Below are 16,111 nucleotides of genomic sequence, written 5' to 3' on the forward strand. Positions count from 1 at the left end.
CAGCCGCCCAGCCCACCCAGCAGATCAGTGAGCAAAATTCTTCCCACACTATATTTATGGAAAATTACAGACTCCTGACATGGCTAATTTGCTAACGTGCTAGGGGCCTGAGGGAGGGAGACATGCCCACTGAGGGCTTTGTTCTCCCAGGCCTCTACCACATCAGCAGTCAGAAGAGAAATTATACATCCCTGGCTCCTAGCTGATCAGCTTCTATAGATGGCCATTAACTTTGGCTAAGAGCTGTGCATGGCGTTGTCCTTCAGAGCGGATAAACTTGCCGCCACTGAGCTAATTAAAACTTGGCAAGATAATCTGCAGCTTATCTGATGTTTATAGTGCTACAGGGGTTATTAGAGCTAACGGAGAACCCAGGCATGTCAGCAATTAGGAACTGAGGTAACAACTGAGTAAAGCCACAGCTGGGCAATAGCAAAAGAAGCCAGGGAAGTGCAGATAAACCCCATGATCTGTGATCCTATTTGACTTCTGAATGAAGAAGGTGGTGACTCTTTAAAGGGACAAAGGGCCCCGAATGACAGGGCAAGCCCACTCTTTGGTAGATCCCACTAGGGGAGGAAGTGGTCTGTGCAAATCTGACACAGGCTATTCACATGGTTCTGGAAACCCTGGGAAGGAAGGAGCAGCAGCAGCCACTGAGCAGAAGAGAGTCCGGGTTTCAGTCTCTCCTCTCAGGTGGCGCTAGTGGTAAAGAACCTGCATGTCAGTGCAGGAGACGTGAGAAGCTCAAGTTTGATTCCTGGGTCAGGAGTAGGGAATGGCAACCCACTCCAGTATTCTTGCCAGGAAAATTCCACAGACAGAGGAGTCTGGTGGGCTACAGCCCATGGGATCACCAAGAGTCGGACACAACTGAGCAACTGAGCACATCATAGCCACAGGACAGTATTAACTGTCTGTGCTAAGTCACTTCAGTCGTGTCTGAGTCTCTGTGACCCTAGGCACTGTAACTCACTAATTCTGTGTGATTCCGAGAAGGGACTAAGTTCAGAGGCTGGGGGCAGGGTGTCTACTTGGGAGGACCTCTCTATACTATCAGCTGATGGGGAAGGCTTCCCAAATCCTGGAACAGTTCCTACATCTTGCATGAACACCATGATCTGTGCCACCTTACCCTCAAAACAGATCATCTTCAGAGCATGTAAAGCACCCGTGAAGTACGGTCAGATCAAGGGAAGGGAAGTCCAGACACCCTCCACCCCCATCTTGTAGATGATGGGGTAGAAGAAACAGGAAATGCATGTCATCCCACAAGATGGCCATCCCGGGTGGCTAAGGGCTCCCTGGTCACCGAGGAAGGACAGACAGAAGGAAAGCTGACCTGATGGCTGGGTTAAGACTGTCAGCACAACCTGCTCCCTCCCTGCCAAGCTCACTGGGCCTGAAGGCCGTGATGGTCTCTGAGAAGCCTACCTGGTCAAGAAGCTGCATCTTGCCTGGCTCTGCCGCAAGCCCTCTGCTGGAACTCAGTTCGACCAGCCCCTGCCTGAGGGGGCTGCTGCCTGGCAGGAGACGAGAGGCCTCCTGCGCGGCCGGGGCAACGTCCACTTCTGGAGGATGCTCCCGCGGCTCCGGCCCCCAAGGTAGAAGCCCGGAGTCCATGGCTCTGATGGCCTCGTGCTCACCCTCGCTAGACAGCCTGGAAGACTCGGCGGCCAGGCAGCAGATCACGCTGGCCAGGTCTTGGCCCGGAATCTCCTGCGCGCTCTCGGGCAGCCCCAGGCCCTCTAGCCGCCGGGAGATCTTGACCATCTGCAGGATGTGCTGGTAGAACCTCTGGTCCTCAGAGTAGTCTTCGCTCTCTGACTGCTCCTCAGCGGAGCTCTGCATGGGGAGCAGCTGGGGTGCCAGGAAGGCACTGGGGTGCCGCTCTGTGGGCCCAGGGCCTGACTCACCCACGGCCCACTCAGATCCCCGCGGGCTCTGTAGGTCCCATGGAAAGTTGGTCACCTCCCCCAGGACCTCCGAGCCAAGGCGAGAGGCCAGGCTGCTGCTGCTGCTGCTCTCCAAGTCAGGCTCACACCCACTTGGCCTCCTGTCCTCTTGGGGGGGCTCTGGAGAGCCTGGGGATGGGCTCTCCTCAATGGCAGGAGGCCCCCCAGGAGCAATCCCTGCAGGGGTGCTTTGGACCGGTTCTGAGGCTAGGGTATCAGGGGGTATTAGCAACAGCCCCTGGGGTGGACTTCCAGCTGAGGCCCCTGGAGCCTCAGGGTCATCAGACTCAGTTTCCTTGCCGCTCCTGGAGGCGTCCTTGTGGACAAGCTTGGAGACCTGCCCCATCCACAGTCCTGGGGGCTCTCTTCTCCTCCTGCCTCTGCCCATGCTCCCCGCTTCCCCAGAAACACCCTGCCAGCTCTGGTCTTCAGCTGGGCTGCTGTCTAACAAGAACTTGCTCTTCCCCGTGAGCAGCATGGGGTCAGAAGAACAAGGGGACGGAGAGGGGGCCTCCTCGGGGGATGGTGAGGGAATGGGGCTCTGGCCCTTGTCGCCCCCAGGGCCAGTGGAGCTCCGTTTGGCCACGTCGTGCCTGTGCTCCTCCCTTCTCAGCTGCGGGCCCTTGAGGGTCTCCAAAAGCTTTGTGTGGACAGGGGCCTGCGTCTTGCTTTCTAACGCATCCTGCCTGTTCTGGAATGGCCCGGTGTCGTCAGGGCCCAGAGCGCCAGGTTTCAGCAGTCTGCTCCTCATCTCCAGCTCTTCTATTTCGGGGTCTGAAAACCCCAGGTAGATTTTCTCTGTCAGCGGCTGGGGTTTCTCCAGACCCTGCTGGTCACCTAATTCTGTCCTGCAGTGGGCTGGGGCCCTGCCTAAGATTTTCTCCACATCGGCAAAGATCTGGTGGGTTCGGGAAACTTGGCGTTTGAACAGTGGCTGCAGCTTGCTGGGCAGGGAGCCCGTGAGAGGCCTGGGGGTGTTACCCAGCACGCACGGGCTCTTCTCTTTCTTAAAGGAGCCCTCAGTTCTAGCCTGCATCTCTCGGTCTAGGTCCAGATCAGCCAGCCCAGGTGCTGGGAGAGGGGACGGGCCACGGAGAAAGGAGGAAGAAGGCAGAAGGCCCTGCTCAGGCTGTGTTTCCTAGACGGGTATATAAAGAGGCAGAGAAAACGAAGACAAAGCACTGCTGACTTCTACTGGCTACCATAGAGGCTGGCAAACCCTTAGCAGAAACCCACCTTCCATTCAAAGTAAAAACACAAACCAAAGAGGGAAGAAAAGCTAAAAACTCCCTTGGGCTTTGTTGTTTTCTAGGCTCTAGTTTCCTTATCTACAAAGAAGAGACTTGACTAGATCCAGGGCTCAGGAACCTTGCTCCCATGGCACCCTGGGGCCACCATAGTGGGTATGTGGTGGGGAAGGAGCATCGCCCAGACCCCCACTCCCAGGTTCAACCAGAGCAGCTCCGCTTCTTTAGACACTGGCCCTCTGTGAAGATGGCGTCACTACTAACAAAAAGTCTGAAAATCTCCAGCTAGGTTATCCTGGAGGTACCATCAAGCTCTCAATTCTGTGACTGGTTAACTTCATAAAAACCCACCATTCTTATCAAGGACTATCAGAAATAATCTAAGAAGGGAAGGAAGAGGGGAAACATGAGCAGCAAGCTGAGCCTTGAACACTCAGACTAGGTCTTCTACCAGATGAGCTGGTGCTGCTCAAGAGAGGTCCACACAGTCAGGGAATCTTGGGGGAGAAAAAAAAAACCCTAAGGACTTCCCTAATGGTCCAGTGGTTAAGAAGCCGCCTGCCAGTGCAGAGACATGGGTTCAATCCCTGGTCCAGGAAGATCCCACATGGCACAGAGCAACTAAGCCCATGCATCGCCAACTACAGAGCCTGCACGCCGCAACTAGAGAAGCCACCGCAAAGAGAAGCTTGTACACTGTGACGAAGGGTGGCCTCCAAGAATGCCCACATGCAGCAAAGACCTAGTGCAGCCAGAAAGAAAGAAGGAAAAATTCCTAAAAGATCAACCACATTCTTCAAATATTCACACTAAACTCCACCCGGCTCTCCTCCAGGGAGCCCAAACCACCTGAGCCCAGATCACCCACCTGGTCAGGTCTGCCTCCAAACAAACTCAGGTTTCAGGCACCTGTCCTGAGCCCTAAGATCCAGACTGGCAGCCCAGGCCTGTCCACTTGCCCTAAGCTCCTGAACCACAGGAGGAATCCTTTGTAACAGGGAGCTCCAGGAACTCAGTCAAATACCCAGAACCTAGGTCTATTACCCAACTCTCCAACACAGAACCCTCACTTCATTTCCTCTCTCACCTGCAGTCATGTCAGAGACTACCCAGATGCCGACTGTCATCTAAAATACGCCCTGGCAGGAATTCCCCAATGGTCCAGTGGTTAAGACCACTTGCACACTTTCAGTGCAAGGGGAGTGGGTTCCATCCCTGGTCAGGGAACTAAGATCCCACACGCCTCGTGACCAAAAATAAGAAACTAATATAGTCTAGGATTAGTGAAAAGCCCATTATCCATCTTTTACCTTGCAAATACTTGCCATTAGAAAATTCAACCTCTTTGGAAATGACATGTCCTCTTTTCTCCACCAGAAGAAATGGGTTTGCTATCTTATTTCTTAGAACCACGACTAGTAATATGGGGTAGTGGTGGGGGTATGGAGGAGGCCTATCGGTAGAGCTTGGAAATGATAAAAAGGATAAATTTATCAGCAATCATCCAACACCAGAACTGACACCTTGGGAAGGAAGGCAAATGGGGGAATTTTTGCTAAGAAGCAAGCACAGGCGCCGGTGGGAAATAAAGACCATAAATAAGAGAGCAAATCAACCCGACCACTGAGAAGGTATTCCCAGTGCTTCCCGCCTGGCTGAACTGGGTTCCCAAGCCCCTCCCTCTCCTCAGCGTGGCCCACCTGCCTCACACCTGGAGGAGGGACACAGGACAGTAATGGGAAAGAGCACTTTCAAGTCTTGAGTGAAAAAGCTGCTTGGGGAATAAGGTAAGGGCACTGCAATCAAACATCGGTGTCCACCGCAAACGAAGGACGCCAGCCGCAAAGACCATCCACGGGGGCAGATAAAGCCTCAGACGTTTCTCTTTGGATCTTGAAGCCACTGGTGTTCTGACAACCGAATTACGGCCCATCAGACATCCAGGAATTTGCACCACTAAGACACACGATGAATCCACTCGGGGCAGGACTGGCTTGGAAAGGAGAGGGGACGCACTTGCTCCTCTAGGCTCTCTGGCCTCCGCCAACTGCTCTCTGTGATCCGACTCTCCATAGAGGCAGACAGCATCAATTCCCGGACAACTGCAAAACCCTGTCCCCAGTCGGGCCCTCGCTCACTGACACTATTATGTTATATATGCCTCCCAATAGGGAGGGGGGCAGAAACTGCTTAGCAATGGTAAGCACTAGTTCTAGAAGCTAAAAGGAAAATCTGCCAGAAAACAGATACAATTCAGATGATGTACTATCACAAAATTGTTGTTGGTCTTAATCTCCCAGCTGTAAACAGCCAGAGGTTCCCAATACCCCCTCAGGTTTTAGGCCTGGTCTCTCTGGGAGCTGGCACCCACTAACTCACCAGGGGACTCTTGGAGGTCTCTTTATCCTTCTTGTCTTTCTTTTCCTTTTTCTTTTTCTTTTCTTTCTTCTTAGTGGCCCCAGGAGTTGACAGCTTGCCCCGCTCTTGGATCACCAAGTTCCGATAGTGTTCATCACAGGGGTGGTCCCATGTGGACTGCCCGTTAGCAAAGTTGAAATAGTAAATATCACCTGTGATGTCCTGGCTGGGGGATGAGCAGAGGTCACAAGTTAGTCCCTGCTCAGGTCCAAAGCTACCCAGCAAAAAAGAAAAACAACAAGGAAGCATAGAAGAGGGAAGAATTGTGGGGAGAGGGAATGAGGGAGAGAGGAAAAAGAAGAAAGAATTAACACAAAATTGGCTAGATTTGGCTAAGAATAAGGAGTTAGGTTAGAAATAACCAATTAGGATATTAAGGACTTCTCTCATGGAGATATTTAATCATTAGGTTTCCTGAGAATTCATGCTAGACTAAAGAAGGAAAACTTGATTTCAGATGGATAAATACAAACACAATGATGTCTTGGAGATAAATTCTAGGATAGATGTTGCTTAATATTTTCATAAATGATCTAAAGAAAAAAGATATGTTGTGAAAGTTCTGATTTTCAGAAACACATAAGAGGCAACAATCCAAGTTAGTGCAGTCAATCAACAATAAAAGAAAATAATGTAGGTGGGCCTCAAGAATCTGTTTCAGTATGGCGAAAATAAGTCTAAAATAAGTCATTCATCCCATCCACCATTATCAGTAATCCATTAGGACAGCTAATAGGAAAAAACCCATCACAAAAGCAATCAATGTGAAAGATAAACTACCCAGGAATAAACAGTGTGTGCAAGACCTTCATAAAGTTTCACTGAAAATTCGGGGTGGGGGGAGGGGGAGGTGAACAACTAGTAAGACACCCCGTGTTCCTGAATAGGATTCAAATCTGTAAACATGACAATAATCCTCAAATTAATATATAAATCCAATACAATTCTTATCAGGCTCCTTATGAAACTTGACCTTGTCTTGGCCAAGAAGCACATGAGAAGATGTTCAACATCACTCAACATGAAGGAAAAGAAAATTAAAACCACCATGAAGTGCCACTTCACACCCATTAACACAACTATTATCAAAAGAGCAGAAAATAACAAGCGCTGGCGAGGATGCAGAGAAACTGGAACTCTTGTACACTTCTGGTGGGAACGTACGATGGTATGGCCAAAGTGAACAACAGTGTGACAGTTCCTCAAAAAGTTAGAGTTGTGGTCCAGTGATTAAGAATCTGCCTGCCAATGCAGGGGACACGGGTTCAATCCCTGGTCCAGGAAGATCTCACACGCCACAGAGATCTAAGCCCGTGTGCCACACCTACTGAAGCCCCTGCACCCTGAAGCCCGTGCTCCGCAACAAGACAAGCCACCACAATGAGAAGCCTGCACACCACAACTCGAGTAGCCCCTGCTCTCTGCAACCAAAGAATGCCTGCGCCCAGCAACAAAGACCCAGTGCAGTCAAAAATAAAGATACATTTTAAATTTTAAAGTATAGCACCATATTAAAAATCTGAATTACCATATAAACCAGCAATTCTACCCCGGGTGTACACTCAAAAAAAATTGAAAGCAGGAATTCAAACAGGTTATTTGTACACCGATGTTCACAGCAGCGTTATTCACATAGCCAACAGAAAGAGAAATTCTCAGAGGCCAGAAACAGAAAGAAAGCATGAAATCTGAGTAATAAGTGCATGAACTGACAGGTCAAGGTCAGGATCTGACCTGGATATAGGCTCAGGGAACTTGAGTTTAAATGCCAATCTAGAACAAAATGTGGCCTTAGGGCGTCGTAAGTTTGGAAACTAAAACTGAGACCCTAGATATATCTGGGGCTCTTCAGGCTGTTCTCACCATGAATAAAAAGCCCTAGTGGGCCACGAGGAAGCACATTGCCCACTCCAGGTTCTACGGGGGGAAATAAAATTTAATGAAAAACTGAAACCCCAAGACATATGTAGATAGAGTCCAAAATGTGGTAAGAAAATGCCAGGTCCAGGAAATTAATGTAAAAATTTAGTCCTAAAGCACTAAAGAATCCTTGGCAGAAATCACTGTAAGGCTACTCAAAAACCCAGGAATGAGACACTCACAGAACATAAACTTCTGCAGAAAATGAATTCACAAAATGCACAATAAATAATTACAAACCATGTGAGGAAACACTTCACCTTGAGGGAAAATCAGTAACACAATGAAAAGAAGAACTGGGAGTAGAAGAATCAAAAGAAGACTAAAAATAACAATATTTAAAATTATTGGAGGGATAAAAGGAAGAGAATCCATAATGAAAGAACAGAACTCTTTAAAAATAAATAAACAAACATACACATATTGAAAAGAACATCAGGGGACTTCCCTGGTGGTCCAGTGGTTAAGACTCCACTCTCCTAATGCCGGGGGCCTGGGCTCAATCCCTGGCCAGGGAACTAAGATCCCACACGCCCCAACTAAACCCACACATCGCAACTAGAGAAACGGGCATGCCACAGCAAAGACCCACTGCAGCCAAAATGAAAAATAAAATTAAAAAAAGAAAAGATCATAAGAGAACTTGTAGGAATTCGTAGTCATTAAATTCAAAACAAACAAATAAAAAAAATAACACGTTGATTAAACAGCAGATTTGACATAGAAGAAACAAATAGTGAATTGGGAAATATATATGCTAAAGAAAATTATAAAGTCATTTTTAAAATATGAAACAGAAGTTAAGAGACATGGTGGATAAAAATAACTAGGTCTAATATATTTATAGTAAGAGTTCTAGAAAAGAAAGTGATAATGGTTGAGAAGTTTTCAAAATTAAAGAGAGACATGAGTCCTCAGAGCAAGAAAGCATTCCAATTCCTGTACACAGTAAGTAAAAGTGAATCCACACCTAGATATACTATAGTGAAATTACAGGACACCAAAGATTAAAAACAAAATAATGAAAACAACCAGAGGGGGTAAAAATTGATTACCTACAGAGGAACAACTAATAAAGCCAAAAAACATGTCTTATTAGAAACCCAGCAGACAGAAGATAATGGTACACAATATACAATATTGTCAAAGGGCTGTTTGACAAAGCTGTATGCAACAAAACCATTATTCAAGAATGAGACCAGGAAATTCCCTTGTGGTCCAGTGAGTGGAACTCAGCACTTTCACAGTCAGGGCCCCGGATCAACCCCTGGGTGGGGAACAGTGAGACCAGACAACAATTACTCAGGACACAGGAAGATCAACACATTTAGCATGCTTGATAAAAAGGACGTTTAAGAAAAAAACAGACTCACAGACAGGAAACAAGCTTATGGTTACCAAAGGGGATGGGGAAGAACAAATTAGGAGTTTGGTATTAACAGATACAACAAGGTCCTACTGTTTAGCTCAAGGAACTGTATTCAATATTCTGTAGTAAACCTTAATGAAAAAGGACATAAAAAAATAGTTCTTATACATATATATATAAATACACACACACATATATACATAACTGAATCATTTTGCTGTATACCAGAAATTAACACAAAAATGTAAATCACTATACTTCATTCTAAAAAATGAGAGACCACATTCTTATCAAGCACACATAAAACACTTAGCTAAGCAGGATCAATTACTGAACCAGAAGAGAATTCTGTAACATATGTAACAAAGAATAGATATAATGAACAAATAAAATTGGAAATCAATAATTCAAAAAATACCCAACTCTATCTCATCTCCTTCAAGCTATTATTTTGGAGAAAAGATACTTGACAAAATTTTAATAAATGAAATCCAATAATATGTAACCATTATCAAGCAGTTTACCCCAAGAAAGTAAGGTCGGTCTAACAATTGAAAGCCAATCAATATAATTGACTGTATTAACAGACCAATATAGAAAAATCATGATTCTTCTGTATATGCAGATGCATATATAGATGCAGAAAAAAATATTTGACAAAATTCAATATCCATTTTGGATTTAAACTCTCAGTAAGCTAGGAATACAAGGGAACTTCTTCATCCTGACACAGGACATTTAGAAAACCCTACAGTTAACACTGGCTAATATCACACTTAGTGGTGAAAGACTTAAGGGAAATGCTTCCCCTTAAGATCAGAAATAAGCCTAAAATGTTCATCGTCACCATTTCTATTCAACTGTATTAAAGGTTCCAGGCAGTGCAATAAGGCAAGAAATAGAAATATAAGGTATCCAGGTTAGAAAAGAAGATGAAAAAATGTCTTCATTCCCAGAAGACATACTATCTATGTAGAAAATTCTATAGAATCTACAAAAAAAAGCTACTAGAACTAACGTAAGTTTAGCAAGGTTGCAGGCTAGAAGATCAGTATACAAAAATCAATTTTATTTTATATGAATGCAACCAACACTTGGAAATTGACATTTTAGAAGATAACATTTATAAATATAATGGAAAAGAATATGAAAAAAGAATGGATGTATATTTATAACTGAATCACTTTGCTGTACAGAATTAATACATCATAAATCAACTATACTTCGATAACAAAAATAAATGCAAGATACCATTTACAGAAGCATCAAAAAAGGAGATAAATCTGACAAAATATGGGCAAGATGTGTAAACTAAAAACTAGAAAAGATTTCTTAGCAATATTAAAGAAAGCCTAAATAAATGGAAACAGACTGTGTTCATGGGTTGGAAAACTCAATATTGTTTAAGATGTCAGTCCTCTCAAACTGATTTATAGACTCAGTGCAATTTCAGTCAAAACCCTAACAGAATTTTTTATAGAAATTGACAAGCTGATTCTAAAATTCATACAGAAATGCAAGGGACTTAGAATACAACTTTGAAAATGGAGAACAAAGTTGCAGAATTTACTTTAAATGACATTAAGATGTATAATAAAGCTACAGTAACCCAGACAGCATGGTATTTGTGTAAAGGTAGACAAACAGTGGCACCCCACTCCAGTACTCTTGCCTGGAAAATCCCATGGACGGAGGAGCCTGGTGGGCTGCAGTCCATGGGGTCGCTAGGAGTCGGACACGACTGAGCGACTTCACTTTCACTTTTCACTTTCATGCATTGGAGAAGGAAATGGCAACCCACTCCAGTGTTCTTGCCTGGAGAATCCCAGGGACGGCGGAGCCTGGTGGGCTGCCGTCTATGGGGTTGCACTGAGTCGGACACGACTGAAGCGACTTAGCAGCAGCAGACAAACAGACCAATGGAAAACAACAGAGAATCCAGACCCAGAAGGAAGTCCCCAAGTGACAGCAATTACTCACGGGATTGAGGGGTGTAAGGGTGAAAGCGGACACACATACATAAGTTTCTTTTTTTTTTTAAGTAGGAAGTAGAAATAAGTTTATAGAAATGAGATAATTTTTTCAGTATACAGCATGATGATTTGATCAACTTCTTTACTATGAAATGATCACCACAGCAGGGTTAGTTAACACCTCTACTTCCTCCATAGTCACCATTTTTCTTTTGTGGTGAGAATATTTCAGATCTGGGACTTCCCTGGTGGTCCACTGGCTAAGACTCCATGCTCCCAGTGCAGGGGGCCTGGGTTCAATTCCTGGTCAGGAAACTAGATCCCACATGCCACAGCTAAGAGTTCACATGTAGCAATAAAGATCCCACGTGCCCCAACGAAGACTAAAGATTCTATGTGCCACAACTAAGACCCAGCACAGACAAATAAATACATTAAAAAAAAAGAAAGAAAGAAAGAAAAAGAATAAAGAGATTAATGATGAGGTAAATGTGTCTAACACTATGGATACTGGAGACCAACAGAAACCACTACCCTACAAATACAACCATGAGGCCCCAGCACCTGGAATACCATGCACAGTGCTGACGGCTTTCCTACAAGAAAGATGTCATGAACTGGAGAAGGTCCAAGGAAAAGCGGCTAAAAAGGTCCAGAGAACAGGGAACCTGCCACGCAAGAAGAAACTGGAAGGATTAGGCCTCTGAGGCGGCGATGAGTGAGGCTACAATTGCAGTCATTTTGAAGCACAGCCAATGCATTCAGTGGTTCAGGAAAGAAGAGAATCATCACACCCTGTACACACAACTGCACAATCCCAGCAGAAGACACGACCCCTCCAGGACATCTGAGGGCCAGTGTGGGACAAAGGAAATCCCACTCTTTGGTACAAAACTCAGGTCACTTACTGTAGGGAGGCAGCATGGAGAGAGCTCTGTGTACACGAGGAAGACAGAGCTGGGTCTCCAAGAGTGAAAATCCTGGTTTGTGGGGAGGCAGAGGGGAGACAGAGGTGGATGGCAGCGGCTGCCCCACCTCAGCCAGTCTGATCCTCACCGTCAACCTCTGTTCACCCGAGATGACCTAAGTGAATGCCTGTTCCTCACAATTCAGAGCTCAAACTGAAACTGCAAACATGGACCCATTCATGAACAGGTCACACAAGTTCAGGGTTGGGCAGTCCAGGGAGACAGAAACCGCTGCCAGTCTGTGTCGCCGCACACAAACCTCTCCAACACCAGCATCCACTCTGGACACGCTGACGAGGTCCCAGTATCGTCACTCTCCATCTCAGTCAGCAAAGAATAACAGTGACACCTCCTCCGTGTGCTGAAACAGATGGTGGCACTCGAAAGCTTGATGCAGGGCAGCAACTGAGATCCTGGGACCCTGGAAGTCTGTGCTGAGACCCTCTGGGACCAGAAAGGTAACCTGGCTGCTGTTGTTCAGTCGCTCAGTCGTGTCCAACTCTGCAACTCCATGGACTGCAGCACACCAGTCCTTCCTGGTCCTTCACCATCTCTCAGAGTTTGCTGAAACTCATGTCCATTGAGTCGGTGATGCCATCCAGCCATCTCACTCTCTGTTGCCCCTTCTCCTCCTTCCTTCAATCTTTCCCAGCATCAGGGTCTTTTCTAATGAGTCAGTTCTTCACATCAGGTGGCCAGAGTACAGGAGCTTCAGCATCAGTCCTTCCAGTGAATATTCAGGGTTGATTTCCTTTAGGATTGACTGGTTTGATCTCCTTGCAGTCCACAGGACTCTCCAACATCACAGTTCTTCTCCAATGTCACAGTTCAAAAGCATCAATTCTTCAGTGCTCAGCCTTCTTTATGGTCCAACTCTCACATCTGTACATGACTACTGGAAAAACCATAGCTTTGACTATATGGACCTTTGTCAGCAAAGTAATGTCTCTTCTTTTTAACACACTGTTGAGATTTGGCATAGCTTTTCTTCCAAGGAGCAAGCGTCTTTTAATTTCATGGCTGCAGTCACCATCTGCAGTGATTTTGGAACCCAAGAAAATAAAGTCTCTCACTGTTCCCATTGTTTCCTCATCTATTTACCATGAAATGATGGGACCGGCATCCGCTGGATCATTGAAAAAGCAAGCAAGTTCCAAAAAAAGATCTACTTTTGCTTTATTGACCATGCCAAAGCCTTTGACTGTGTGGATCACAATAAAGAGATGGGAATCACTTAAAGAGATGGGAATGCCAGACCACCTGACCTGCCTCTTGAGAAATCTGTATGCAGGTCAAAAAGCAACAGTTAGAATTGTACATGGAACAACAGACTGGTTCCAAATTGGGAAAGGAGTACGTCAAGGCTGTATATTGTCACCCTGCTTATTTAACTTGTATGCAGAGTACATCATTTGAAATGCCAAGCTGGATGAAGCACAAGCTGGAATCAAGATTGCTGGGAGAAATATCAATAACCTCAGATATGCAGATGACACCACCCTTATGGCAGAAAGCGAAGAACTAAAGAGCGTCTTGATGAGAGAGAAAGAGGAGAGTGAAAAAGTTGGCTTAAAACTCAACATTCAAAAAAAAAAAAAACCAAACAAACAAAAAAACTCAACATTCAGAAAACGAAGATCATGGCATCTGGTCCCATCACTTCATGGCAAACAGATAGGGAAACAATGGAAACTGTGAGAGACTGTTTTTTGGGGCTCCAAAATCACTGCAGATGGTGATTGCAGCCATGAAATTAAAAGACGCTTGCTCCTTGGAAGAAAAGCTATGACCAACCTACACAGCATATTAAAAAGCAGAGACATTACATTGCCAACAAAAGTCCATCTAGTCAAAGCTATGGTTTTTCCAGTGGTCATGTATGGATGTGAGAGTTGGACTATAAAGAAAGCTGAGTGTCGAAGAATTGATGCTCCTGAACTGTGGTGTTGAGAGTCCCTTGGACTGCAAGATCAAACCAGTCAATCCTAAATCAGTCCTGAATATTCACTGGAAGGACTGATGCTGAAGCTCCAATACTTTGGTCAGCTGATGCGAAGAAGTGACTCATTGGAAAAGACTCTGATGCTGGGAAAGATTGAAGGTGGGAGGAGAAGGGGTCGACAGAGGATGAGATGGTTGGATGGCATTACCAACGCGATGGACATGAATTTGAGTAAGCTCTGGGAGTTGGTGATGGGCAGGGAGGACTGGCGTGCTGCAGTCCATGGGGTCGCAAAGATTCGGACACGACTGAGCGACTGAACTGAACTGATGGGACCGGATGCCACGATCTTCTTTTTTTGAATGCTGAATTTCAAACCAGCTTTTTCACTCTCCTTTTTCACTTTCATGAGGAGGCTCTTTAGTTCCTCTTTGCTTTCTGCCATAAGAATGGTATTATCTGCATATCTGAAGTTATTGATATTTCTCCCGGCAATCTTGATTCCAGCTTGTGCTTCATCCAGCCCAGCGTTTCGCATGATATACTCTGCATGTAAGTTGAACAAGCAGGGTGACAATATCCAGCCTTGACGCACTCCTTTTCCAATTTGGAACCAGTCCATAGTCCCATGTCCAGTTCTAATTGTTGCTTCTTGAACTGCACACAGGTTTCTCAGGAGGCAGGTGAGGTGGTCTGGTATTCCCATCTCTAAGAATTTTCCACAGTTTTTTGTGATCCACACAGTCAAAGGTTTTAGTGTAGTCAATGAGGTAGTTTTTTCTTCCTGAATTCCCTTACCTTTTCTATGATCCAACAGATGTTGGCAATTTGATCTCTGGTTCCTCTGCCTTTTCTAAATCCAGTTTGAACATGTGGAAGTTCTTGGTTCATGTACTGCTGAAGCCTAGCTTGGAGAATTTTGAGCATTACTTTGCTAGCATATGAAATGAGTGTAATTGTGCAGTAGTTTGAACACTCTTTGGGGAAAAAAAAGAAAGGTGACCTGGGCTCTGGCCCAAAGCATCAGGCAGCCCAGCAGAGGGATGGCCCACTGCTGTTTCCAATTCTATGCAGGACAGGCTTCAAAAGGTGGCCAAAGGATTTCCCTGATGGTTCAGTGGCTAAGTCTCCATGCTCCCAATGCGGGGGGCCCAAGTTCAATCCCTGGTCAAGGAACCAGATCCCACATGCCACAACTAAGATTAAAGACCCACAACTAAGACCTGATACAGCCAAATAAATAAATAAATATGAACATTAAAAAAAAAAAAAGGTAGCCAGTTAAAGCTGATCTCCTCCCTCTGCCACACAGGCCAAGCCAGAGGGCCACACCCAGGTTGAACTCACCATGGTTTCCACTCCACAGGCAGTGGGGCCACAATGCCCTCCCGCGCCAGCCACATCAGCTGTGGTTCCTTTATGGGATCAATACCAATCTCTCTGGCAAATTCAAGAATTTCTGCAAGGAGGGGCAGGGAGGTGGCAAGGTAAGAGAGGCAGGGGTGGGAGGGGGTGGGTACAAAGAAGGAAAAAATCACAGTCAGTCTTGGGAGATAATGAGAGAGATATATTGGTCTCTGCCCCTGTTCCAGCTAATATTTGGTCTCTGGCCCCAGTTCCTGACACTGAGCTCCTACATCTTGTACAATTTCCTGAGTGATGGGAGGGTCTTCCGTTCCAATGAGGCAACTCTGGGTGGGCTCCTGGGTGCAGCCTGGTCACCAGGAAGACCAGTCATGATTAGAAGCTTGGAACTTTCAGTGTCATTGCCTCCATTCTCTAGGGAGGGGCTATAAAATGAGTTAGTAGACGATCACACCTACATGATGAAGCCTCCCTAAATTCGGGTTCAGAGAGCTCCCGACACTTCCACGTGCCAGTAGAGTGTCACATCCCAGCTCCACCAGGACAGGAGCTCCAGCACTTGGGACCCTCTCAGGTCTTGCCCTATGTACCTCTTCATCTGGCTGTTCACCTCTACCCTTTATCCTATCCTTTTTGGGCTTCCCTGGTAGCTCAGCTGGTAAAGAATCTGCCTGCAATGCAGAAGACCTGTTTGATTCCTGGGTCAGGAAGATCCACTGGAGAAGGGATAGGCTACCCACTCCAGTATTCCTGGGCTGGAGAATTCCATGGACTCTATAGTCCATGGGGTTGCAAAAAGTCAGACATAGCTGAGTGATTTTCACTTTGTGGGTCATCTCAGTGGAGGATTTTGGATGCTGACATACCCAGGGACTAGGAAAGGCAAAAAGGACCAGCTGAAATGTAGCTAGCCAAGGACTGTGTGTTCATTAATTTCACAAATATCTTGAGTGC

The 16,111-nt window shown here is 45.9% G+C and overlaps 1 protein-coding gene across 19 annotated transcripts in view; it reads right to left on the reverse strand.

Moving 5' to 3' along the window:
* The window catches only part of CEP164 (centrosomal protein 164), a 72,328-nt gene that overhangs the window by 43,858 nt on the left and 12,359 nt on the right, over nt 1–16,111 (reverse strand). For 18 of the 19 annotated variants that reach the window (XM_045162984.1, XM_045162987.1, XM_045162988.1 and 15 more), the window contains 3 exons: nt 15,140–15,251; nt 5,582–5,786; nt 1,435–3,093 (listed from right to left, as the gene is read on the reverse strand). In XM_045162984.1, the coding sequence (XP_045018919.1) occupies nt 1,435–3,093; nt 5,582–5,786; nt 15,140–15,251 (1,976 nt within the window). The remainder of the gene's footprint in view (nt 1–1,434; nt 3,094–5,581; nt 5,787–15,139; nt 15,252–16,111) is intronic. The other variant, XM_045162993.1, reaches the window with a different exon arrangement.

This window comes from Bubalus bubalis, chromosome 16 (assembly GCF_019923935.1).
Source record: "Bubalus bubalis isolate 160015118507 breed Murrah chromosome 16, NDDB_SH_1, whole genome shotgun sequence".
NCBI lineage: Eukaryota > Metazoa > Chordata > Mammalia > Artiodactyla > Bovidae > Bubalus > Bubalus bubalis.